Source organism: Carcharhinus amblyrhynchos, chromosome 4, assembly GCF_965287045.1.
Source record: "Carcharhinus amblyrhynchos chromosome 4, sCarAmb.v2.hapA, whole genome shotgun sequence".
In the NCBI taxonomy this organism is placed as follows: domain Eukaryota; kingdom Metazoa; phylum Chordata; class Chondrichthyes; order Carcharhiniformes; family Carcharhinidae; genus Carcharhinus; species Carcharhinus amblyrhynchos.
In genome coordinates, this window is record NC_137327.1 from 86,142,766 (window position 1) to 86,170,747 (window position 27,982).

The following is a 27,982-nucleotide window of genomic DNA, read 5'->3' on the forward strand; positions in this document are numbered from 1 at the left end:
GATTAGCTAGGGTAAATACATGAGGTTATGGGGATAGGACCTGGGTGGGATTATGGTCGATGCAGACTCAATGGGCCAAATGGCCTCCTTCTCCACAGTAGGATTCTGATTCTAACTATGGATTTGCCCAAGGCATTTGAGGGTCACTTGCCCACATGAAAGGATTCACAAGCAATAATTTCCTTTTAATTTAGATGTTATAATTAAAAATTGTAAGATAAAGCTTTAGTAAAAAATTCAGCTAGACAGCCTATCAATTGATTTATTCGGGAGGTGGTAAATGGTGAGACTGTTGTTAAAAGATCAGTGACCATCTGAAAGATGTAGAGTGAGGCAGGTGTTGTTGTAATGGTGGGCTTGTAAACTCATTCTAGATTGCTGAGTTGGTCCTTCTCATTTGTGTCTCTCTTGTGACTCTTGTCAGTTTGGTTTCTCAGTGGTTAGCACTGCTGCCTCACAGTGCAAGGGATCTGGGTTCATATTCCAGGCACTGTCTGTGCAGAGTCTGCATGTTCTCCCCATGTCTGCATGGGTGCCCCAGTTCCCTCCCACAGTTTGAAAAATGTGCTGGTTAGGTGCCTCAGCCATGCTAAATTCTCCCTACTTGAACAGGCGCCAGAGTATAGTGACTAGGGGATTTTCATAGTAACTTCATTGCAGCATTAATGTGACACTAATAAATAAACTTAAGATTAGAGTAACTTCATGTTCCATTCAGTGAAAACAGAAGAATATTCTTGTGCTAGGATTCAGGAATTAGGGGAGTTAAGGATGGATTTTTTCTTAAAGAATGTATTGGCACACATTGTGAGCCACAAGATCATTTTCTCCTCTTTTGAATGTCAGGTTTACTCTGTTGGCAGATTCTTGTCTTACTATTGACTTGAGAACATAATCCAGGCTGACAAAAGGGATTGATGCATTTGTGTTGCTTGTGAGACTCTGCTAGATGCAGTTTGACTGCTGTTATTAACTGTGACCTGACTCCAAAATTAATTACTGGTTATGTAATATTTTGGAAAAGTCTACAGACACAATAAGGTGCTACATGCATTCAAGTTCTTTTCTTCATTTGGCTGTTTGAACGCTAAAGTAAACTGATTGAAAATCATAGAATGCCAGGAGTGCAGAAAGAGGCCATTAGGCCCATCAGATCTGCATCCACTCTTTGAAGAGCATCTTACCCAAGCCCCCACCCTATCCCTGTGTATTTACCATGGCTAACCCACATAGTCCATAGATCTTGGGACACCAAGGGCAATTTAGCATGGTCAGATCACCTAACTTGCACATCGTTGGACTATGGAAGGAAACTCACGGAGACACAGGAAAAATGTGCAAACTCCACACAGTCACCCGAGGCCAGAATTGAACCCGGATACCTGGCACTAGAAGGCAGCAGTGCTAACCACTGTGTCTTTGTGCTACCTCAAGGCAGCCCCATGGAAGATGAGGTAAACAACATAAAATCAGGCAAGGGTAGTGGGGGCACTTAGCTGGACTTGGTTGGATACTACGACCAGGCTGAAGCCAAAACCGAGGACACTAATGCCTGTTGTAAATCCAATGTACTTTCAGACTTTTCCCCCCATGTACAATATAAGGTAAGTCCATGAAGCATTCACGAGGTTCATATATGAATAGAGATAATGTATAAATATACTAATGAATGTTAACTTTGATCAGGCACTATTGACCCTTGCTCAAGGGTGGTGATGACCTAGCGGTATTATAGCTGGATTATTAATCCAGAAACCCAGATAATGTTCTGGGGACACAGGTTCAAATCCCACCATGGCAGATGGTGGAATTTTAATTCAATAAAAAATATCTGGAATTAAGAGTCTACTACTGATGACCATGAAACCATTGTCAATTGTCAGAAAAACCCATCTGGTTCCTTTAGGGAAAGAAATCTGCCATTCTTATCTGGTCTGGCCTACATGTGACTCCAGAGTACAGCAATGTGGTTGACTCTTAACTCTCCTCTGAAATGGCCTAACAAGGCACTCAGTTGTAACAATTTTTACAAAGTGTCAACAAAGAAATGAAACTGGACGGACCACCTGGCATCAACTTAGGCACCAGAAAAGATAATAGCAAAAAAACAAACAGCTCAGTCAACCCTATAAAGTCCTCCTTTCTAACCTCTGGGGGCTAGTGCCAAAATTGGAAGAGCTGCCTCACAGACTAGTCAAGCAACAGCCTTACATGTAACACCCCCGACACCACCATTACCATCCCTGGATATGTCCTGTCCTGCCTGTAGGGCAGACCCGGCAGAGGTGGCAGCACAGTGGTATACAGTCAGGAGGGAGTTGCTCTGGAAGTCCATAGCATTGACTCCGGACCCCATGAAGTCTCATGGCCTCAGGTTAAACATGGGCAAGGAAACCTCTTACTGATCACCGTGTACCATCCTCCTTCGACTGGAGAATCAGTATTCCTCCATGTTGAACAACACTTGGAAGAAGCACTGATGTTGGCAAGGGTGCAAAATGTACTCCCAATGGGGGATTTCAATGTTCAGTACCAAGAGTGGCTCAGCAGCAGCACTAATGATCGAGCTGGTTGATCGAGCTAAAGGATATAACTCCTAGACTGGGTCTGCAGCAGGTGGTGAAGGAACCAACAAGAGGAAATAGCATACTTGATCTCATCCTTACCAATCTTCCGGCTGCAGATGCATCTGTCCATGACAGTTTCGATAAGAGTGCTCACCGCACAGTCCTTGTGGAGATGAAACCCCACCTTCGCATTGAGAATAACCTCCATCGTGTTGTGTGGCACTAATTCCATGCTAAATGGGACAGACTATGAACTAATCTAGCAATTCAAGACTGGGCATCCACAAGGTGCAGTGGGCCATCAACAGTGCTATTAAGCAGCACTTGCTCAGCAATAACCTGCTCAGCAACACCCAGTTTGGATTTCACTCAGCTGCTGACCTCATTACAGTCTTGGTTCAAACATGGACAAAAGAGCTGAATTCCAGAGGCGAGGTGAGAGTGACAGCCCTTGACATCAAGGCCACATTCGACCAACTGTGGCATCAAGGAGCCCTCACGAAACTGGAATCAATGGGTATCAGGGGGCAAACTCTCCGCTGGTTGGAGTCATACCTGGTACATAGGAAGATGGTTGTGATTATGGAGGATCAATCATCTCAGTTCCAGGACATTTCTGCAGGAATTGTCCGGGGCCCAACAATCTTCAGCTGCTTCATCAATGACCTTCCCTCCGTCATAAGGTCAAGAAGTGGGAATGTTCGCTGATGATCGCACAATGTTCAGCACCATTTGTGACTCCTCAGATACTGAAGCAGTCCATGTTCAAATGCAACAAGATCTGGACAATATCAAGGCTTGGGTTGACAAGTGGCAAGTAACATTCGTGCCACACAAATGCCAGGCAATGACCATCACCAATAAGAGACACTCTAATCACCACCCCTTGATATTCAATAGTGCAACCATCATGCAATCCCCCACTGTTAACATCCTTGGGGTTACCATTGACCAGAAACTCAACTGGACTCACCACATAAACACAGTGACTACAAGAACAGGTCAGAGGTTCGGAATACTGTGGCAATTAACTCACCTCCTGATTCCCCAGAGCCTATCCACCACCTACAAGGCATAAGTCGTGTCATGGAGTACTCCCCACATGCCTGGATGGGTGCAACTCCAACAAGACTCAAGAAGCTTGACATCATCCAGGACAACACAGCCCACTTGATTGGCACCACGTTAACTAACATTCAATTCCTCTACTACCAAACGCTCAGTAGCAGCAGTGTGTACTATCTACAAGATACACTGCAGCAATTCAACAAAGATCTTGGGCAGCACCTTCCAAACCCATGGCCACTTCCATCTAGAAGGACAAGGACAGCAGGTAAATGGGAACACCACCACCTGCAAGTTCCCCTCCAAGCCACTCACCATCCTGACTTGGAAACATATATTGCCATTCCTTCTCAGTCGCTAGATCCAAATCTTTGCATTCCCTGTCTGATGGCATTGTGAGTCAAACCACAGAACATGGACTGTAGTGATTCAAGAAGGCAGCTCACCACCACCTTCTCAAGGACAACTAGGGATGGGCAATGAATGCTGGCCCGCCGGTGATGCCGATGTCCCACGAATGAATAAATAAAAGTGTACACATAAATAGCTATTGATCACTGCCAGCAGATCCCTTGCCAGCCCCCCCCCCACATTGTTGCCACACTCACTGCCCCGCATCTTGATAATGCCACGCTGACAATATCAGGTCGGCACTGCCAGGATGCATGTGGACAGTGCTAGGGCACTACCCTGTCATGTCCCTGACCATTAGAGGGCAGCACTGGCTTCTATGCCCCCAACATGGTCATCTTGTCTGCTGGAGAGCAGTAGTGATCCCCAGTGGTCTGACATCACACCAGAGGGGAGGGGACATCTGACATGCCCAGAATCTAAGGCGCTTTGCTGTTTAGGAATTTAGCTCCATGCATATCGATGGAAACCAGGTTATTGTTCTCAAATGCCAATTTTGCTTGAATGTTACAAGGCTACTGTGCTATGCAGAGCATCACAGCTAAGATGGATCCTGTCTCCAATTGCTGTATGAATGTGCATTTTAAAGTACAGAAGACTGAAAGACTCAGGAGAACATTAGTTTTTATCTTGCTGTTGCTATCCTTGCTGAGATCGGTTTGCTCACAACTATAAAGTGTTGATTTGGTTTTCCAGTGCTGCTAGCACTCAAAAGAAGCACGGATTGAATATAGTTGGCTTTGATCTTCTGTGTATGTTCCCACCAAATGTACCTCCTCAAATATACTTCTCTGGGATTAAGGAATCATCCCATAAATTGGTTATTCCTTTGAATCCAATTTCAACCTGCATTTTACAACCTGAATCAATTTGGATTCAACTTTAACTGGCAGTTGGAAACAATTGCAATTCCAATTGTGAGATCTTCATCAAAGAAAAGAGCTATAAATATCTCATGATTAGAATCTACAACTGTTTTAGTGATCAAAGAATTTGGGAAACTGTCTATTGAACTATTACGGAGTAAATATTTTATTTTAAGAATAACTACGATAAATTTTTGTCATAATTAGAGGAAAAGACTTTGTTTCAACTGCCTGCCAAAAATATGATTTACGTAAGTTTCTAATGCTAATGTTTGTCTTTCTCTTCCCTCTTTCTCTATCTCCCCGCTCTGCTACTTGTGGAGGGGCAAAGTAACAGAACAGTTAGTGAGATAAAGTTGGCATTCTGTTGTCCCACAGTCCACTCTCCAGTCAGTATTCTGAACAACGATTGACTTTGTGATCAGGGCAAGGTAAGTCCATGGAGTCTCAGTGGATGCTGTAAGTTTGGTTGATTTTATGCTTAGAGGAGGATGATTCTCTAAACTGAAAGAAATCTTTACGCTAGAAGGAATGTGGTCATGAGGAACCTGAAAATAATGCCAGCATGAGGGGTTATTGGGGTCTACTTTCATCATCTTTCTCAAATGGGTTGTCTTAGTGACTCCTGATGTGGGCTAGTAGGTCTTTGCTAGATTTAGGCATTACGCTTATCAAATGGAAGAAAGTTACCAAATAGAGAGGGTTTCAGCATCCACAGAGAACAACAGATCACATTCATTACAGACAAGGATGAAACAGTGCATACAGGAAGAGAAAATGGCCAATCCCATCTACATAGTTTCTAGTGGAGATTCAGTACCAACACCTATAAGATTAAGATGCCTCTGAGTGCCCATTTCATCATGGAAGATGATTATCCAGCATCCATTTCACTGGCTGACTTCACTATTGGACTTTTGATGCTGGATTCTGCACTCATGTGAAGCAGTAATTATTATTTTCTTTGTGATTTTGCCTGGTACCTCTTTCTTTTCTTTATCCCTCTTGTACTATATGAATGGGGGGAGGTGGGGTGCAGGGGGTACGGGAGTGCATTGTAAACCCTCTTCCCGCAGGTTAAGTGTGTGTAAAATAAACTAACCCTCTAAGTTTTTCTATCTGGAATTTGCTGTGGGGTTATTGATGGAAACTGCATCACAACAAAACCAACCGGTTGGGAAATATGACACCGCTTATAAAGTGGGGAAATGAAAAATCAAAAACACCTGATGAGTGGTGAGAGAAGAAATTAGGGTGATCCGAGTTAAATTAAACCCCCTCTTGTCAGCATCTTAGCTGGGACAGCAGAAATGGTCAAAATGGCACAGATCTTGAGGCTGGTTGAGGTTGGAGACAACAGATGTCATTGCCTAACTACAAGATGATCACAACATTGAATGCTAAACACATGGTTATGTTTCTCTTGTATCTAGTGAACGCTGAATGAAGAAGAGAAATATAAAACTAGAGGTCTTCGACCACCCACAACAATTAGATTAATCGCCTTACAAATTTATCCATAGCAACATTAAGAGTTCATAATGAGTAGGTTACCTTTCTTGTGCACTTGCTCTCTTCCTCTGGGCCCACAGGACTAGGAAGCCATAACATGTTTGGAGCTATGCAAAGAGCTAGGTTAAAAGCAGTCATCTGGTTTTCTTCGGAATTTCTCTCAATCTGATGCAACACTCCAAACAAGTGACGAAGAAGAAGGACATTTGCTTCGGGAAGCTCCTCCACCAGACTGCCACATATCAAAGACATATCGTTAGACAGCCCTAATTTGTGTTACCTTGACCTGTTGCCTCAAACCACATATTTCTAGCACAGTAACTACAACATATCTAAAGATCACCATATACTAAAGGTGATATGGTTTTTCTTTTCCATTGAGAAATGTTTCATATGGCACTTAGTCTCTCAAAAACCTACTTTGCCGGTTGGGGAAGAAATGGCCTAGTGGTATTAATCTAGAAATTCACCTAATGCTCTGGGGACCCAGGTTCAAATCCTGTCATGACAGGTAGTGGAATTTGAATTTTAAGAAATCTGGAATTAAGAATCTACTGATGACCATGAAACCATTGTCGGTTGTCAGGAAGACCCATCTGGTTCACTGATGTTTTTTAGGGAAGGAAATTTGCTGTCCTCTCCTGGTTTGGGCTACATGTAACTCCAGAGCTACAGCAATGTGGTTGACTCTCAACTGCCCTCCAAGGGCAACTAGGGATGAGCAATAAATGCTGACCAGCCAGTGATGCCCATGTCCCATGAATGAATAAAACAAAAAAACTATATCCTCTTCATGGTCTGATTAGAAAAAAACTATTGAATCATTAAGACCAAAGGACCCCTGATTTCATTTCAGTTTTGCGCTGGTGACTTCAGGCAGAATAATAGCTATTGAGATAAGTTAGCTCCAGTGTTATTTAGCTAGGGAGCAGAAATTGAACCAAGATTTTAGTTCCTGACTGCTATGTAGCCACTTTCACTGCTACATACATGCATATAGATGTTGGAGGAAGGTAGGAACTTTTACCCTTAAATGTTGGTTCTTGCTAGAATATGGTGCTGACAGCCCACTGACAGATCACCAAAAAGGTCATTCATTATTTGTGAGTCTAAACTAGGAGAGGTAGCCGAATGTCATTATCACTAGACTATTGATCTAGAAACTCAGCTAATATTCTGGGGACCTGGGTTTGAATCCCACAGCGGCAGGTGGAATATGAATTGAATAAAAAGGATCTGGAATTAAGAATCTACTGATGATCATGAAACTATCCCTGATCACCAGAAAAACACATTTGATTTACTGATGTCCTTTAGGGAAGGAAATCTGCTGCCCTTATCTGGTCTGGCCTACTTATGATTCCAGAGCCGCAGCAATGTGGTTGACTCTCAACTGCCTTTTGAACAAGGGCAACTAGGGATGGGCAGAAAATGCTGGCCCGTGATGCCCACAAATGAATTTTTAAAAAATGAATGCTGGGATCATATGTATTGTGGAGAGGTAATTTCAGTCTTGCAGTCAGAAAATGCCCATCAGTAGCCAGAACTCTGGCTTATTTTCTCCTCTGAGATTTCCAAACTGATATCTGTGCTGAGGTAAATTAACTCAGCTAAAGTTAAATCAACGCAGACTAAGGGCAGAATTTTACCTTCCATCTTTAATGGGTTTGGGGGATCATCTCAGATGACTATCCCATTGGGCTCCGACCTCTCTGCAATCTTCCAGTACGAAAAGCAAGGCCTAGGATGGCCAATCCATCCTTACCCTAACTGAGGTTTCAATTTTCATGCTGGAGTTGAGGAATAGGCAGGAAGTCTAGAAAATCACTTTCCTCAGAATTTGGGCGGGAACCAGTGGGCAGAGGATGGCACTGCCATCAACAGTCTCCTTTCAAACATCAGACACCCAACCCCACAACAGCTGGCTCCATTGGGTGCTTCCTCCCTTGACCATTTCTCACCACTCAACATCATTGGAGCATTTAATGATGGCCAGCAGCCGGTATCAATGGGATGTGTTCACTGCCAACTCTGGATGTCAGGAGAAGAAACCATGCCATGCTAAATATCCTGACCCAAGACATAGACATTGGGCAGTTAAGTTTAGTTACATTGTAAATGAAATGTTTCTCTCACTTCTTCATGGACTGTATTTTTTCCTCTTCATTCTCATTTTCTATTCCATCCATCCACTTCTCATATCGTTCAGATGACAGAACACTGCCAGGGATGTTACGTAGAAAGTCCTACAAAAACAACAGCTATCAAGTTCTTCTCAAACTTTCATCATTAATAGGTTCATAGGCACATAAATTTAAAACTCCCCCAAATGTTTCTCAGATTTTACTAAGCTTAATAAAATAAAAGCAGCATTGTGATCTAATAATGTTTTCGTTGAGAGTCACACTAGTGAATTCCACATTAGTGTTTCAAGTAGCTCTGACAGATTAAGTATTAACAAAAGAAATGAACAAAATCCAGAGACGGGCACTGAATAATTCCCACTACAAGCATCTGTGTTATTCATTACATTTATTTGTAACCCATTACACCAGTGCTTCTTAGGTCTTATTTTAAGGGTAGGAGTTCTAACTCCTCACTAGTGATAGATCAGAAACCCTACATTGAGAGAATCCCTACCGTGCAGAAGGAGGCCATTTAGCCCATTGAGTCTGCACCAACAACAATCCCACTCAAGCCCTATTCCCGTAACACCATGTATTTACCCTGCTAATCCCCCTGACACTAAGGGGCAATATAACATAGCCAATCAACCTAATCAGCACATCTTTGCATTGGACAAGTACTCATGAAATTTATCCTTTCATGTTTTTTCATCTCTTTTACTTAATTCTCCCTTTTCAAATATTTTGCAATGGATGGTAATAAGGAATTGTTTGATGTCTCTGAGAAAAATTATTAAGACTTAGCTTTGATTTCTGTTTTACCTGCAGCATTGATAACCACCAAGAAAATAGGAAAAAAAGTTCTGAATGTTCTCTGAACATGCTATTGTTCATGAAACGTGTTCTTGGTAGCTCTTGATTTAACATATTACATGAATGTGATTGAGTCAGACTGTGCACCAAGAGAGCTGCTACCTCATTCATCTCTTCTAGCTGTTTGTACCATTTTGTCGGGTGGAAAATGCCTGCTGTGTGCTGCCTAGATAACAGCAAACCTTGCATCACAGAGTGATTTATGCCTCTGTGATATTGCTGTCAGTGAGTTCAAAGCTACCAATTTGCAAAGAAAAGTATGTGGCAACAGAAGAGAGGACATAGCCTTTGAAAAGAAATTTGTGAGATATATGCTGATAATGGTGAAATTTATGTCTTTGGAATGGCTCCTGGAAAATTTGAGCTACATAAGATTTAGCGAGCAATGGATACATGTTAGATTGAATAATTCCAAATAGTAAATTGCCTGTGGCATTGCAATCAATCAGTTGACAGAAAAAAGGTTTTTTTTTGTATAGGATGCTGATGGAAGTTGGAAGTGAGTCTTCAGATCCTTACTCCTAAGAGGCATCTAGTGGCCAGGCTGGTAAAATTGACGGTAAATGTTGATAGAAAAGTATGAAACAATCATAGAAGTAAGATTTGGGGAAAGGACATGTACACCCAATGTATGATCTTTAATTTGTACAATTTAATATTTTAATTATTTACACTGATAAAATAGACTAATACTTGAAAATAACTTCACAAATCTAGTTTTAATTGATGAAAAATCCTTTGCAATGGGTTTCCTGGAGGGCGAAGATCTAAGTTGGCATTTAAATTGGTAAGTTTTGTCCTAGTGGAAGCTAGGTGCCTCAGCAGGCTATATTCTGCCATGTTTTGTCTGATCTATCCTCTTTTTGTACCTTTTCTAGGTTAAGCTCAATGGCACGTCAGATCCATGTTTAAGGTCTGATCTGATTTACTTTTAAACAGGAATGTTATATAATCTCATACCGTGATGACAGCAGCTGCCACAAAGACAGATTCCTTATCCATTTGCACCTCATTTCCAGAATTCAACTTCTCCTTTAGTTCCTTGCATGTCTTGGCATTCGCTGAGCGCCTGAAAATCCCTTTGGTGGAAGGGCCTTGATGATACAATAGGACAAGCATATCCTGCAGAGAAACAGCACCAGAGCTCATTCAAAGCTTCCCAAGATGCTTGGTTCTTGCTTAAAGTAGTCATGTTAATTTTCACAGTCAGATAAGTTGACAAAAGTCTTTCCAACAAATTAGTTAGTATAGCTGAATACTTTGAAAAGTGTACATAGAATCGTAGAAAAATTATAGAATTCCTGCAGTGCAGAAGGAGGCCATTCAGCCCATAAAACCTGCAGTCACCCAGGCCCCAACTCCGTAACTGCACATATTTACCCTGCTATTCCTGACACTACGGGGCAATTGAGGCCAGTTAGCCTAACCTGCACATCTTTGGACTGTGGGAGGAAACCTGTACAGATACAGGAAGAATGTGGAAACTCTACACAGACAGTCATCTGAGGCTGAAATTGAACCCAGATCCTTGGCTCTTTGAGGCAGCAGTGCTAATTATTGTGCCACCATGCCGGCCCATTTGCTGACCTCAATTATAAGCCCAATTTCAGTACAAGCAAAGAGGTATACCCTATCCATAATCTTAATGAAACTTTAATCCTATCTTTAACCTAGGCCCTAACCTAAGCAGCACAGTGGCTCAATGGTTAGCACTGATGCCTCACAGCGCCAGAGACCTGGGTTTAATTCCAACCTTGGGTCACTATCTGTGTGGAGTTTGCACATTCTCCTCATGTCTGCGTGGGTTTCCTCCAGGTGCTCTGGTTTCCTCCCACAGTCCAAAGATGTGCAGGTGAGGTCGATTCGCTATGCTGAATTTTCCATTAGTGTCGGGGGGGATTAACAGAGTAAATACATGGGATAAGGGATAAGGCCTGGGTGGGATTATTGTCGGTGTATATTCAATGGGTCAAATGGCCTCCTTCTGCCCTGTAGGGATTCTATGATTCTATAAGCCAATTCTAAATACTTTAAAAATAAGTTCATTCTCAACTGAAATGTCGTGTCCAATCCTGAACAACATTCTGTAGGAAAGATGTGAAGGCTTGAGAGAGGCTGTTTAAAAAATTTGTGCAAATTGTCCCTGGATGAGGGCCTTCAGTTGTGTGGGTATATTGGAGAAGCTGGGTTGTTTTCCTTAGGGAAGGGAACTTTAGGAGTAGGTCTGATATGTGTTCAAATTATGATGGCTATAAACAAAGTCTGTAGTTCCCATTGGCAAAAGGGCAAGAACCAAAGGGCACTGATTTAAGGTGATTGGCAGAAGAAGCAATGGTGATTTGAGGAAAATTCTTTTTACACAGCAAATGGCTGGGGGTGATCTAATTGCGACTTTCAAAAGGTAATTGGATAACCACCAGAAGAGAAGAAAATTGCAGGGCCCCAGGGAAAGGGTGGGTGATTGCGATAGTTGAGTTACTCTTGCAGAGAGCCAGAATGGATACAATGAGTTGAATGGCCTCCTCCTGTCTGTAAGCATTTGATGACTCCAAGCCGCTTGCAAAGGGTAACCCTAAACTTAATATAGAACCCGAACCTGGAACCTTAATCTGAATACATGCAGAAACATTTCATGTAGAACAATGCCATTCGTAGCAGCAAGTAGCAATGAAGAAATGAGAAAAAAGAGACAACAGAAAAAGGAAGGAGAGAAAATTTTAAAAAATATTTATAAAGCGCCTTTCACGCTCTCAGGACATTCCAAAGCTCTTCACAGCCAATAGATTGTTTTTGGACAGCGGCTGCGTTCCTTACCATGATGGGCTTAGGAAGGGTGCCGTTCATACAGATGGATGGTAGGGACAGACCAAAAAGTTTCCTCGGTGTAATTGGAGACTCTGAGGTAAGACTGCTGTCTGACTGGTTGCTGGAACTGCGGCGAAGAGCCCAGTCTATCAATGACTTCTTCTTTTTAAGAGTTTTTGGAGTTGATTCTGAAATAAGACATGGAAATAAAAATGGGATAATATTGATTCAAGCATTCAACTATCCTTCAACTAAGGGCTGATTACAGCAACAGGAAAAAGTGGGAAAACTGGAACGCACATCAAGTATTTCCCTGTCTTATCACACATTATTCAAATGTACTAGAAAGCAACCAAGTCCTTGACCAGTTTGCTGTTTCTAATGAAATACTGACTCTCTGGCATTATACTAGATATGAGTTTAGATGATGTAATGGGTTAAAACCTGACCCTTCACTTTTGAGACCTAGATACTAAAGCAATTCAAACTCATGCAATCATCGTGTTCTGTCACTACTGGTTGCAAGATTCACATAAGAGACATACTTTGAGCACTATCAATCTAGTTCCTACTTATAAGCATAAAAGTTTCCCTATTTGGTAGCTGTTGGTAATCTCACATGGAGAGGCATAAAGAAGACTACTGAAGAAAATTTAAGACTGTTTCAAGAATTATAGAATACCATTCTGAAACTGGAGCTGAACAATAGAGGCAACTTTGTGCCAGGTTACTCATGACGTGGTGACATGGGCACAAAATCTATCTAGAATTTTCCTATTTTACCCACTCCCCTCACTGATGACAGGAGGGTCCTGCCCTTTCATTTAAATATGTCTAAATAAAATTAAATGTTCTGAAAGAGCTTCCCCACCACATAGTCCTCCCAGGTAAAGAAAGCCCCCTTGCCGATGTGACATCATGTTGGCAAGGTTTCCAACAGGTATTGAAAACCAGGAGACAGTCGAGGGGAATCTGTCGGAGGTGCAAAACCCTTGGGGAGAGAGAGGGATGTGCCGGGGCAATGCCTCCTGGTACAGGAGCTGAGCCGGGATAAGCCCACTGAGGAGCCCCATTGGGTGGGGGGGGGGTGATTCCGCTTGTGTGTGGGAGGGGGTTGCCCCGGTGCTTGTGTGGAGGGTGATGGCAGGAGAGATGGAGACCCCAACCCCCCCAGCATGATGACAGAAAACACAACTCCAGATTTTCTGTGCATAGAATGCCGGAGAGTCTGGAGGGGAAACTCAGCTGTGCAGCTGGAGAGCTAGCACTTTGCACAGAGTGCAAGATTTCACACCATATGTATAGGCTGCAGCTAACTTGGCTAGACAGTGCTTGCTGCTGTTAGACACAGTCCAAAACAATGTGTTCCCACTCCCCAACACAAGCACTCCAGAACTTGATGAGAACAAAGTAAAATTAACACAATGTTGCAGGAATGTTTCCATTTGTCCACCATCTTAGAGTTCATAGAAACCCTACAGTGCAGAAGAAGGCCATTTGGCCCATCGAACCTGCACCAACAATCCCACTTAGACCCTATCCCCGTAACCCCACATATTTACCCTGCTATTTCCCCTGACAGTAAGGGACAATTTAGTGTGGCCAATCAACCCAACCTGTTGATGATATATATCTTCAATGGAAGGTTTAGGGAAACACTGGAAGAATGGCACCGATACCATTCCACCAAGACACAAGAAATTAATGGGAAGCTCTGACAGAGAATCAACCCTGACATTTGGACCAATTAGTATTAGTGCAATAATTAAATATTAGTTTTAAATAGTGGCAGAAATTCTCTGATCTCTCGCACGGCTGGGATTCTCCATTCCCGCTGCAGTGAGTGGAGATTTGGCTGAGCACCAAGCTCTCTGTACTCACTGGCAGCAGTGGCAGGACATTGGAGAATTCCAGCCAGTATCTTTGCTCATTAAATATGTTTTCGTTTAATCTTGAGCGAAATGCCAGAGAACCACACAAACCGCAGTAATCAATTGACTCCAATGAAAGCTGACTGAATTCTCTTCCTACACCAGCCTCAGCATTTATCAGGGAGCAGTGTTCCATTCTGATCATTACCATACATCAAATAGCACAAAATACATAAAAAGGGAAGAAACAAATGTGTGGATATGCCTATTCATTCCAAATAGGACAGACAACTGTAGAAATATCCAGCAAAATTGTTTCTCAAGCAATTAGTATCAAACAGTAATTTTGGGAAACTATAAATGTACATTATTGGAACTATATGCAGGAACAGCTCGCATGTCACAAAAACTTGATCTCATCACAGAAAGCTGCAATGGATACCAGGAGAACATTATAATTAAAAAAAAATGTTACAATTGCTAAACAATAAATTCACCAGGAGCAACAGGAAGGAATTATCTACAATCAAGCATTTCCTGTTCCAACATTAAAATAGCAAAGTTGTCTCAGAGGACTTCTTAATTACATAATAATGGGATTGTTCCACTTGAGTTTCAGAATAGCTGTGACCTCGACTCTAAGACTAGACAGAATAGTACCAGTTTTGATTTGATGATTTGTTCTATAGATGAGGCAGAGGTTGGAGTGCACACAACTGATCTTCGGGCGAGGCTGGGAAATCTGCCAGACAGGATAAATTTGGTACACTGAAATACTTTTTGAAATTAAACTACTAATTAGTTGAATACTATCCAGGATTCCACGATTTATGGCAATTGCTAAATTGGGAGGAGAAATGACGAGTAATAAATAATTATCACTCATTAAATTTATATTTGCTAGAATGCTCATCCTTAATTGCTTCAATGTGCTTTAAGGTCAGACAATTTATAATTTCACTCCCTTATATCCTGCTGATTTTTTCTTCTCCTTAGTCTAGAGGCACTGCAGCCAATTTAGCGACTGACCGCCATGCCACCTAGTCAATGGGGTGTGTGAGGCGGCGATTTTCCCTGAATATCCTGAGTCACTAAAGAGCCTCTGAGATGGTCAAGGTATGGTCTTACATATAACGATGCATGTTCATAGACTTTATTAAAAACATAAAAGGTGTTTATTGATAAAAAAAAGCTGTACAGAGGCCAGCAGCCACTCGGCTGCCTTGGGGCAGCCCACCGGCTGCCCTAGTCCCACATATTTACTGCCTAAAATAGGTCTCCACCCCCTGGGGTGATTACCCACTCACATCCCCAATGGTCCCCAAGCCAAGTGACCCTCTTCTGCTGTGTTGCCCTTGAAGGGACAATCACCACATTAAGCCGAACTTTAATTCAACCTTTGTTTGGCAGAAGATACAGGTTTTCTTAGGAATTATCAGATCTCACCCGTGGCTGGGATTTTCCAGTCTCACTGCAGTGAATGGAGTTTTGGGCGAGTGCCAAATTCTCTGTTTTCACTGGCGACGGTGGTGGGGCGAATAAGATTGGAGAATCCTGACATTCAGCAGCTTCCCTCCATGCACTCACCTCCATAGCGGGAAATGGACCTGGCAGGTTTGGAATCTACACTGGGAAGACTAGAGCATTATTAAGGGCTGATTGTCATTTAAATTGCCTGTTGCTGCTAATGAATCAAGCTGCAGTTTGTAGATGGGTAGTGCTTGCCTCTCCCAATGGTGACCAGCAGATTGGAAAGACATTTGCAGAGGGCTTTGAGTGTGACATGGTTGGAGGTTTGAAGACAGTTTTTTAAACAATCATGATTGAGTGGCAGAGCAGATTCGATGAGCCAAATGGCCTAATTCTGCGACTATATTATATTCCCCTTGTTCTTTGTTCTTTTCTTTGTTCTTCTTTGTTCTTTTTTCTATATCTTATGGTCTGATGGTCTAACACACCAGGAAGCTGTCTAGGACACTTTCACCGGAATTCTACTGCCTCGCCTGCCGTGAAATCAGAGTGGGCAAAGGACAAACAACGCAAATGTCTGTTGACCTCAGGCAGGAATTTCCAGTCTCGCTCAAACATGGCCATAAAATCCTGCCCATTGTCAACCTTTCACCAACACCCTATCAATATTTATTCCCCATTCTTAAGAAGAATTCAGTGAGAATCTCTTCAGGGTCCAAAAATATTTCCAAGTGTGATAGGATTGTGAACTGAATTGCACTGACCCTACCAGCGGGAATCAGATCAGTTTTCCCACTGGAGACAACATAATTCAACCCATTGTACTTATCAGTATCAATTGCTGCTAATATTATTCCCCTTCCTTAGCAAATAGAAATTGAAATAAGCATAGCACTTCAACTGGCATGGGGAATCGTTATTGGCGGCCTAATCAGATACCATGGAATAACACCCATTCTGTCATAAACATTGATTTCTCGTGTAACCCTCAGCCCATCACTGACCTCCTCGACCTTCTCCCCCGATCTCTGGCCTGCCCAACCATCCCCCCCCCACCGATCATTGGCCTATCCAGCCCCCACCCCCCCACCATGTCTAGCCCTGACTTCCCTCCTCTCATGGGCAGTCCCAAGCTCCTCCTCCATTGGCCAGGCCTGATTGCCCCTCCTTCTTTCCCCCACTGATCCCAATGCAGAGTGCATAACAGGTGCCCCCACTCCACCACCGATCGCTCCCTGGTAGGCCGTGCCCCCACTCGGCCCTGCCCCGAAACCAAAGCCTGGTGCCCCTTTGGCACGGTCCAGCACCTGATGGGCAGTGCCAGAATGCTCAGTGTGAAGTAATGGGGTGCCATCCCCCTCTGCTCATGATCTCCATGTGGAGGGCCTCAATGGACTTTGTCCCCACATGTGGGGTGAGCCTGCCTGGTCTCCGTTGGTGGGGAGCAGTTGTGAACCCTGCTGGTGGGAACTTCTCCCAGCAGGTGGGGGAGTCACTAGTGGACCCAGAGATTACCTTGCCAGGCTCACTGATCATATTACCATATTGACATTGCAATATAGTAATCAGCCACGCATCAATTTCTGGCACAGGGCCGATTACATCAGAAAGTAGGGTCTGGGAGACTTGTAATCGGCTGGATGCTGGTCGCGAGCCCTGCTACAGGCCTTCCCACTGATGTCTCCAGGCCCGCTGCACTACTCAAGCAGTGCGGCGGACTGGGAGAATACCAGCCATTCTCTCAGGTATTCTGCCATCCAAACCAGAATTGCACCAGCTTTTGCTACGTTTAAAAGAGGTTCACACACTTGGTTTCTCAAACCAGGTAGCAGTTGTATTCACAGATTTTGAATGACTGGAAACTCTATCTGAAATATCAATTTTGACCGAAATAAATAGAAAAGCGTGAGCTTGGAGTTAAAAAAGTATTCTTCAAGCTACCTTTCAGCAGTTTCAAGCTGGGAAATCTTTTTATTCCCACGCTTATGACATAGTACCCTTCCCATGGGGTTCACTATGTGCACTTCCATAAATGTCCTTTTATGATGGAGCACCATGAAGGAGACAAAATGCCAGTGACGTGCAGGATAAGATTACACCAAAAGAGAAGATAATGAATGAAGGGTGGGATGGGGCAGGGTGGGGCTAGTGCAATTTTATATCCAACTCCTCATCTGCATGCTGTGGTTAATTGCCTACTTGAAATGTTTTTATTTATTATTTGGTGGCATGCGGGCATTGCTGCCAAGGCCAACGTTTTGTTTCCAATTCCTAATTGCCCTTGAGAAGTTGGCTGTTAGCTGCCTTTTTGAACCACTGCATGCAACCTGGTGCCCGACTAAAATGGGCAGATGCTGGCCGGCATATGCAAGATTATAATTTCAGATAGCAATTGGCTAAGATTGAGGGAACAGTTCACAGCACTTCGATAAGCCACAAGGAGACAGGTTTGGGAGGATACTGGTTTTAAGACGAGTGGGGTGCGGGAGGAAGCCCACAGCTGGAAGAACCTAACCTTTCTGTATCAGGCTTCACAGGATAAGTTTTCAATAAGTTAAATAAGATTACCTATTTAGGTCTCATCTTGTCCTGGTTCCTCTTCCCACTATCTCCACCTGGCGGAAAAACGACAATGATTTTCCTGCTCAGGCCACCAGTTAAAATTGCAATTAGGACTCAGGGACATCATCAGAGATTGATCTACTTCTTTATTGTAAGGCCCTTCCAGTTTTGGCTGAATGCCTTTGCCACCTGTTCAGAATGTTAAAATATAAGGCAACGTGACATTGGCAGGGTATTCTCCACTTTGATTTTGGGCGGCACGGTAGCACAATGGTTAGCACTGCAGCACTGCGCCAGCAACCTGGGTTCAATTCCGGCCTCAGGTCACTGTCCGTGTGGAATTTGGACATTCTCCCTGTGGCTGCGTGGGTTTCCTCCAGGTGCTCCGCTTTCCTCTCTCACTCCAAAGATGTGGGGATTAGGTTGATTTGCCGCGCTAAATTGCCCCTTTGTGTGACGGGGGGCTAGCAGGGTAAATATATGGGGTTATGGGGATTGGGCCTGGATGGGATTGTGGTCAATGCAGACTTGATGGGCCGAATTGCCTCCTTCTACACTGTAGGGATCCTATCATTCTCTATGCTAAATCTCCTACCCAATTTTAACTGTTTGACTTGCTGGACCAGACCAAATCACCCAAGGTTGAATTTCATGGAGGAGCATATTGCTTGCCCCTACCCCTTCCCCATTGCAAGAATCAGCTGGCAGCTAATATTCCCAGACCGAACCCGCACTGCAGCGATAATGCACCACCAGTGGGCTAAACAGCCTGAGAGTGAGACTTCCACCCCTCACTGAGAGGAAGTTCTATGCTCAAGAGCTGCCAGCTAATCTGATAGACCAGTAGTTCCAGCAGTCTGGTGGTGCCAGAATCCAGTAGTGAGCACTGCTGGGACTGAAAACAGACCCACAAAGACAAGATACATGTGGGAGGCAGCTGAATTGGATCTTTTTGGGCAGCAAGGGATTGGGCAGCCTAGGAAGAGCTCACAAATAGCTAGGCAGCTAGGTTTGGAGGAACAAAGAGGGCTGACATATTCCTTTCTTCCCACCTTTACATTTCTCATTCACATCCACCTGCCCATGCCAACCATTTTATGGTGTGGGCACTGTGAAATACAAATCAATTAGCCTGGTAACAAACTCAATTGTTAATTATTTATTTAAAAATGATAGACAGGTTGCCCATTTTGGACCACCTCGCAGCCACCATATTAGGTGCCCTGGCAGGTGATGGACAGGTAGGTGGCAGACTTGCCACCCCTTGTATTTTATGTGTGTCCCCCTACTAAAAACACACTTGTGGCGGGGGTTGCATTAAAATTGCACAGCCATTAATGCCTCGGAAAAGATAAAGTGTCTGTCTCCTGCAGCAAACTGATCTCAAATTTTTCCCTCTTCAGATAAAACAGATTCAGCTCAGAACACTGCGCTTCAGATCACAAAAGCGCAAACATGTAATTATAACAAGTATTTCTTACCACCAAGCCTGGTGTCTCTCTGCTATTCTTATACCTAACATGGTGTTGCAGGACCTGATATAGGAACCAAAGGTCATCCTGAGTAACATATGAACAAGAGCAAATGTTGACCATTTGTCCCCTCGGGCTTGCTCTAAGATCATGGCTTATCATTCTGATAAGATCATGGCTGATCTGTTTATGATTCCTATGCCTAACATGATCATACACTCCACTAATTACTGTATCTAAATGTCTCTTACATTCCAGGGTTTCTGCATCCACTATTCTGGTTGGAAGTCCACTCTAAATGCTAATTACTTTGCAAGAAGAGAAAACTTCTGAAAGTAGTTCAGAGATCATATTTTAATAGTTTGGACTTGTGTTTCCTTATCTCATATCCTATCATTTTAAAGCAGAATTCTGAATTTTCAACTTATGATTTTCTTTTTCTTAGGCATCTCCTTTTCAGATGAAGTCACAAAGTCTCTCCAAGTTATTGTTCATAATATTGTCATCTTAGAAATCAAGCATGTGGCTGAGCATTGCACTGCCTCCAGCGATTAAAAGTCTCCCTTGTTACTTAGTAATTAGAACAGTACCTTGTTCTTAATGTGCCATTTGACAAGCATACTGTAAAGTTTAATAATAACTTGCACTGTGAATTACAGCTCCCAGCTTAAGGATTTCCCCTCTCCTCTGCTGTCCATTTTCCCTCTCCCCTTTCAATTCCATTCACATCCTTTTTCCTGTCTCCTTCATTGTCTCCTTCCGCCATCAGTACCACAAGTGCTCTTTCTAATGGTTCGGCTTCAAACCATTCAAATCTTATTTTAATGAGAAGTCATGCCTACAGTATGCAGTGGTTAGAATCATTTAGCTAGGTTCAAGAGAAGTGGTATTGAGAGGTAGCCAAACAACAAAAAAGAGTACAGCACGGGAACAGGCCCTTTGGCCCTCCAAGCCTGCGCCGATCACAATGTCCTATCTAGACCAAATCGCCTGTATCCCTCTACTCCCTGTCTTTTCATATGTCTATCCAGATAATTCTTAAATGCCGCTAACCACCTCACTTGGCAGTGCATTCCAGGCCCTCACCACTCTCTGTGTAAAAAACTTCTCCCACATATCCCCACTGAACCTTTCCCCTTTATTTTGAACTTGTAATTGTCATTTCTGCCCTGGGAAATGGCTTCCAACTGTTCATCCTATCTATACCCCTCATAATTTTATATACTTCTATCAGATTGTCCCTCAGCCTCCACCTTTTCAGAGAGAACAATCCCAGATTGTTCAATCTCTCCTCATAGCTAAAACTCTCCATACCAGGCAACATCCTTGTAGATCTTTTCTGTACTCTATCCAAAACCTCCACATCCTTCTGTTAGTGTGGTCACCAGAATTGGATACGGTATTCCAAATGTGGTCTAACCAATGTTTTGCATACCTGTAACATAATTTGCCAGCTTTTATACTCAATGCCCCGTCCGATGAATGCAACCATGCCATTTGCTTTCTACACCACCTTTTTCACCTGTGCTGCCACTTTTAAGGATCTGTAGACCTGCACATCCAGATCTCTCTGCGTGTCTGTGCTCCTGATGGTTCTGCCATTTATTTTGTAACTCCCACCTGAATTGGATCTACCAAAATGCATCACCTTGCATTTGTCTGGATTAAATTCCATCTGCCATTTCTCCACCCAATTTTTCAGCCCATCTATAACATGCTGCATTCTCTGACAATCTTCATCACTATCCGCAACTCCAGCAATCTTAATGTCATCCACAAACTTGCTAATCAGACCAGCTACATTTTCTTCCAAGTCAATTATATATATTACAAAAAGCAGAAGTCACAGCACTCATTCCTGCAGAACACCACTAGTCAACTGGCTTGCATGGACTATTGCCTGCAAAAGCTGGTATGTGTGGGCTATGTGTTGAAAATGGTATGGAGGAATCTAAACTTTCACTCCAATGCAATAGTGAGGGTGTACTGCATTGTTGAAGTTATTGCACTTTGATGGGTTTTTAAACTAAGCTCATGAACATGGAGCAGGTGGCTTATAAAGATTCATTTTTAAAAAATTATTTCATGGGGTGTGGGTGCCTTTGGCTAGGCCAGCATTTTTATTGCTCATCCCTAATTGCCTTAGAGAAGATGGAGGTGAGCCATCTTTTTGACCTGCTGTAGTCCATGTGGTGTAAATTTACCCACAGTGCTGTTTGGGAGGGAGCTCCAGATTTTGATTCAGTGACATGGTGGCACGATGGCACAGTGGTTAGCACTGCTGCCTCACAATGCCAGGGACTTGGATTCAATTCCAGCCTCGGGTTACTGTGTGAAGTCTGCAAGTTCTCCCCGTGTCTGCATGGGTTTCCTCCAGATGCTCCAGTTTCCTCCCACAGTCCAAAGGAGTGCAGGTTGGATGGATTGGCCATGATAAATTGCCCCTTCATGTCCAAAGATGTGCAAGTTAGGTGGATTGGCCGTGATAAGTTGCCCTTTAGTGTCAAGGGGAATCATAGGGTAAATGCTTGAGTTACGGGGATAAGGCGTGGGTGGAATTGTTGTCGGTGAAGGCTCGATGGGCCGAATGGCCTCCTTCTGCACTGTAGGATTCTTTGTTCAGTGAAGAGCTAGCAATATAGTTCCTTAGTCAGAATGGTATGTGTGGCCTGGAAGGGAACTTGCAGATGATTGTGTTCCAATGAGTCTCCTGCTTTTGTTCTTCTAGTGTAGAGATCACGGGTTTAGATGACACTGTTGAATGAGCCTTAATGAGTTGTTGCAGTGCTTTTCATAGATGGCACACACTGCTGCCACTATATGTTGGTGGTGCAGGGAATGGAGGTTTTAAGTGGTGGATGGAACGCCAATGTCCTGCTTTGTCCTGGATGGTGTTGAGCTTCTTGATTGCTGATGGAGCTGCATTCAGCCAGGTAAGTGAAGAGTATTCCATTACACTTCTGGCTTGTACTTGCAGATGGTGGACAGGCTTTGGGAAGTCAGGAAGTGTGTTACTTGTCACAGATTCTCAATCTCTAACCTTGTAGCCACAGATTTATATACCTGATCCAGATCAGTCATATAACCTCCATGATCATGATAGTGAGGGACTCAATAATGTTATTGTCAAAGGGAGATGATTAGATTCTCTCCTTTCAGGGATGGTCGTTACTTACTTATGTGTCGCAAATGTTATTTATCAGTCCAAGCTATTACTACTACCCAAAAAAATACAGTGCATTCTTCTGGTGTACTGATATAACAGCCATTAACAAATTAATTGCTCATTCATCTCAATGTCGTTTGTATGATGAAACCATGTATAAAGTGACTGCCATGTGTGTCCAAATAACATCAGTTCTTCAAACTGTATGGAAAATGTTTTGAGGTACTTCAGAGTAATTGCATCAAATGCTTTTTAACTGAAAACTTCCCTTTCTTTCTTCAATCAATTTCTTTGATTATTTCACTTGTCACTCACCTCTGGTGACATGGATGTCTGGCTGTGGTCTTGGCTTCAGAATAAACTGACATTGTTTGGCCTTTGGGAGGTCCTCAAACAGGATAATTCTAGTGCTGCACTGGTACTGGAAGTTAGTATCAGACCTTTCCACTTGCGCAGTGAAGTCTCTGAGGCAGTTCATTATTACACTAAATGGCTGCTCATGCCCTGAAATGCAAAATGGAAAACCCATTCAATCACCTTTGAGAAGTAAACAGTGATGTTTGGCCATCAATATAAAATAGTTATCAAGAAATCTAATTAGGAATTCGGAAGAAATTTCTTTACCCAAAGAGCGGTGAGAATGAAAATGCGGGACTCATTACCACAGTGGGTGATTGAAATATATAGGATTGATGGATTTAAGGGGAAGAGAAGCTAGACAAGTATTGAGGGAGAGGGGAATAGAAGAGTACATGATAGATTCAGATAAGGAAAGATGTAAGGAGACTCAAGTGGGACATTAATGCTAGCATGGTCTGGCTGTGTCCGTTTCCGTGCTGTGTATCTTATCCCATGTAGTGATTGCCCTCAGATTTCTGAACAACATTGAACAATTTTAGAATGCTGAATTTGCAACTTTCCAAGGGAAATAGATGTAAAATATTCCGTAGCACGATTCAAAAAAGTGCAAAGGAGTTCCCCTGAAACCCCAGCAAACATTTCTCCCACATGTAACAAATCCAAAGGAACTCATTGCTCATTTATTTATTAATGTCACAAGTAGACTTACATTAACACTGCAATGAAGTTACAGTGAAAATCCAATGCTATCTCAGTATTTCTTATGGGACCTCGATTTGTGCAATTTTGTGGTCACATCTGATCAATAGTAATTGTATGTTAATTACATCTGTTTAAAGAAAACAGCATTTCTGGTGTCTGGTTTTCATAGAATCCATAGAATCTCTACAGTGCAGAAGGAGGCCATTTGGCCAATTGAGTCTGCACTGACAACAATCCCAAATAGGTCCTATCCCCATAACTCCACATATTTATTCTGCTGATCCGTCTAACCTACACATCCCAGAAGACTAAGAGGCAATTTAGCATGACCAATGCACCTAACCCGCACATTTTTGGAGTGTGGGAGGAAACCAGAGCACCTGGAGGAAATCCACGCTGACGCGGGGAGAACGTGCAAACTCCACACAGACAGTGATCCAAGCCAGGAATTGAACCCAGGTCCCTGGAGCTATGGGGCAGCAGTGCTAACCACTGTGCCACCATGCCATTCAACCACTGTGCCACCCTGCCACCCCATTTCATTTCAGAAGCTTTCAGGCACCTGCTCAGAAAGCAGCCAGGCAGATTCCCATTCAGACAGAGTGGAGTGAGCCTTGTTCTGAATTGACAAAATATTGCACTCAAACTGGCAATGCATATAAAACTTTCAGAAATATTCCATTCACCTCAGTGAGCAAAAATACTCACCACAAATTAATTTTAAGACACTTTGAATTTGTTTTGGGGAAAAAAAGAGCAGGTAATGGGAATAGATCCAAATTGGTAAAATTCCAAATGAATAAACAGAGACATCCAAGATGTGAATGCGCAGATCTTTAAAAATAGGATTCCTTCCAGCATGTTAAGATCTGCGCCAGAATTGTCAAAGATGGCAATTTACTCTGTTCTGCTTTTTAAATATTTTTGTCCTGTTTTCCTTAAGATCCTGGTTTTCCATGAGAAAAGAAAGATTTCCACTTCTATAACATCTGACACTTCAAACTGATTTACAGCCAATTAAATTCTTATGTTTTGAAGTTCACATTGAAAGGGTTAGAATACAAGAGCAGGGATGTACTCCTGAGGCTGTATAAGGCGCACGTCAGTCCCCATTTGGAGCATTGTGAGCAGTTTTGGGCCCCGTATCTAAGGAAGGATGTGCTGGCATTGGTAAGAGTCCAGAGGAGGTTCACAAGAATGATCCCTGGAATGAAGAGCTTGTCATATGAGGAACAGTTGAGGACTTTGGGTCTGTAATCGTTGGAGTACAGAAGGATGAGGAGGAGATGTTATTGAAACTTACAGGAAACTGCGAGGCCCAGATAGAGTGCACGTGGAGAGGATGTTTCCACTACTAGGAAAAACTAGAACCAGAGGGCACAACTTCAAACTAAAGGGACGATCTTTTAAAACAGAGATGAGGGGGAATTTCTTCAGCCAGAGAGTGGTGAATCTGTGGAACTCTTTGCCGCAGAAGGCTGTGGAGGCCAGGTCATTGAGTGTCTTTAAGACAGAAATAGATATGTTTTTGATTAATAAGGGGGTCAGGGGTAATGGGGAAAGGGCAGGAGAATGGAGATGAGAAAAATATCAGCCATGATTGAATGATGGAGCAGACCTGATGGGCTGAGCGGCCTAATTCTGCTCTTATAGTCTTATGGTTTTATGGAAGTATAGCCATTGTTGTAATGTAGGAAATGTGGCAGCTTATACACAAATAGCAATTGTAATAATGACCAGATAACCTGCTTTCTGTGATGTTGCTTGAGGCATAGATGTTGGCCATGACATCAGGAGTAAATCCCCTGCTCTTCTCTGAAATAATGCCATTGGATCACTTCAAGATAAAAGCAGCATTAAAGACAACACTTACCAATCAGTGGATAGGGTGTAGCCTCTTTTCCTGAAATCACCCAAAGCTGGTAATTACTAGCTCTGTCCTGTTTATTTTAGAAAAAAATAAAGAAATTGACATTGTGCCTCAGTTCACAGGAATACAAGCTGGTAACCTGCCTCAATGATCAGGATTTCTGTTCAGTCATGGATATTGTTAAGTGGGTGGGAAGTGAACTGTGCCTAATTGTTGGTGAGGGAAGTTGGGGGGTAGTGGGTAGATGTATTTGTTTCTGTTCAGTGGGTGCAGGCAAGTTAATAAAAGCTTCATCTCAGGAGTGTAGGAGGGGATTGATTTTGGCTTATGCATAGGAAGTGAGCAATGATGGTGCTGATCACTGCTCATGTAGGGGCAAGGGGATCTACAACCTCAGTGGAAGCAGAAGGAAAAGTTCACTGGACTTTCCATTCGACAGGTGTGTGTTCCAGTTTCTTATGCTAGCTGATGCATCTTTGTGTGCTGCCTCATTTCTGACTGTAAATAAGTGATCCAGAAATGAAATCCTGAATTGGTATGTGTGAAGGTGATGTGGAAATGTTGGTGTTGGACTGAGATAAGCACAGTAAGGAGTCTAACAACACCAGTTTAAAGTCCAACAGGTTTAAGCTTTTGGAGCACTCACTTGATAAAGGAGCAGTGCTCCGAAAGCTCAACCCTGTTGGACTTTAAACTGATGTTTTGAGACTTCTTACTGTATCTGAAGGTGGGCAGGAGAGGGGGATGATTTGATTGAGGTTGGGTGGACCGGTGACTTCCTAAACAATCTGTGAGAGTACCAACATGGGAGATCCACTAATACACGGTGAAGGATATCTGGTCTCGAATGATCCCGAAACCATGTACAAACAAAAACAACTCAACTTACTTTTGCACTGAGCTGTTGAACTGCCATTTTAATGACCTTTTTTGCTGTATCCGTGTTAGCCACCGTAAGCGTTAACGTCTAATAAATTAAAAACAGATATCTACATCAGTATCACTTGGACATATTTCAACCTTTGTGCTTTTCACAATGGAAGGTGTTTGTGCTAGAAAATGGGACATTTTCAGTTGTAATCACTCCCTGATCAATATAGGATCACAACAAAAGTTTAAAGTTTATTTATTAGTGTCACAAGTAAGCTTATATCAACACTGCAATGAAGTTACTGTGAAAGTCATCCAAATCGCCACACATCGGCGCGTATTCAGATACACTGAGGGAGAATTTATCATAGTCAATGCACCTAACCAGCACGTCTTTTAAGCTGTGAGAGGAAACATGAGCACCCAGAGGAAACCCATCCCGATTTGGGGAGAACATGCAGTCTCTGCACAGACTAGAACTGGTAAATACTCTTCCATTCTACCCCAACAAAATACTTAAACTCTAGCTGCAGAGAAGCATCTATTTGGCATTTTTACAATCACCACCCAATGGCTTCTGAGATGGAAATTATTTATATAATAGTTAATGTTATAGAATTCCAGTGTGAAACCTCACCCACTCGGAGAACTGACATGGAAAATTTGGGTTCAAATACACCCCCTGCTATCCTGTTCCCATCTCAGCAACTCACAATTGCCGAGCCAATGAGTTGAATGAATATAAATTCATAGAAAAACACATTCAAGTTCATACCAAGTGCTCTGTCCTGGGAGTAAAATTTCATATCAGCACCATTCTGGTGCTGAATTAGTCTGCTTATTATGCCTGGTAGGTGCTGAACCACCTTTGAATCATAGAATCCTTATAGTGCAGAAGGAGGCCATTTGGCCCATCGTGTCTGCACCAACCACAACCTCACCCAAGCCCTATTCCCATAACCCCACATATTTATCCTGCTAATCCTTTGACCCTACAGGTCAACTTAGCATGGTCAATCAATCTAACCTGCACATCTTTGGACAAGTGGATTTTGCATAGGACCATTAAAGCCAGCAAACGTGTTGTCTCTCTTCTTCCCTCGAAGGGCCAGGTGGCCTACTCCTGCTAGTTCTTACGTTTTACTTATGTTTTATTTCTAAGAATGTGCACATATTTTGTTCTGTAAGATCTAAAAACATTTTCTCTCCCTAGCTTCATTGAATAAATGCACTGTCTATTTTAGTACTGGTACAATAATCAATTTGCGGAGTTAGCTGCTTTTAGCTGGGATAACAATAGGGGAACTACATTTAATTTCAGCACCCCAGACTGGACAGATAAAATAAAGCCAAGGCACTGATTTATGATTACTACCCATGACTTATGTTGTAAAGTTAATGTCGTATAAGGATC

The 27,982-nt window shown here is 42.8% G+C and overlaps 1 protein-coding gene across 1 annotated transcript in view; it reads right to left on the minus strand.

Annotated features, from left to right (window-relative positions):
- arhgap20b (Rho GTPase activating protein 20b) overlaps positions 1–27,982 on the minus strand; it is a 92,479-nt gene that overhangs the window by 4,879 nt on the left and 59,618 nt on the right. Inside the window, exons 7-13 of the mRNA XM_080188209.1 lie at positions 26,588–26,665; positions 25,702–25,768; positions 23,082–23,270; positions 12,235–12,413; positions 10,381–10,542; positions 8,558–8,667; positions 6,464–6,653 (exon numbers count right to left, since the gene is read on the minus strand). Of these exons, the coding sequence (XP_080044335.1) occupies positions 6,464–6,653; positions 8,558–8,667; positions 10,381–10,542; positions 12,235–12,413; positions 23,082–23,270; positions 25,702–25,768; positions 26,588–26,665 (975 nt within the window). The remainder of the gene's footprint in view (positions 1–6,463; positions 6,654–8,557; positions 8,668–10,380; positions 10,543–12,234; positions 12,414–23,081; positions 23,271–25,701; positions 25,769–26,587; positions 26,666–27,982) is intronic.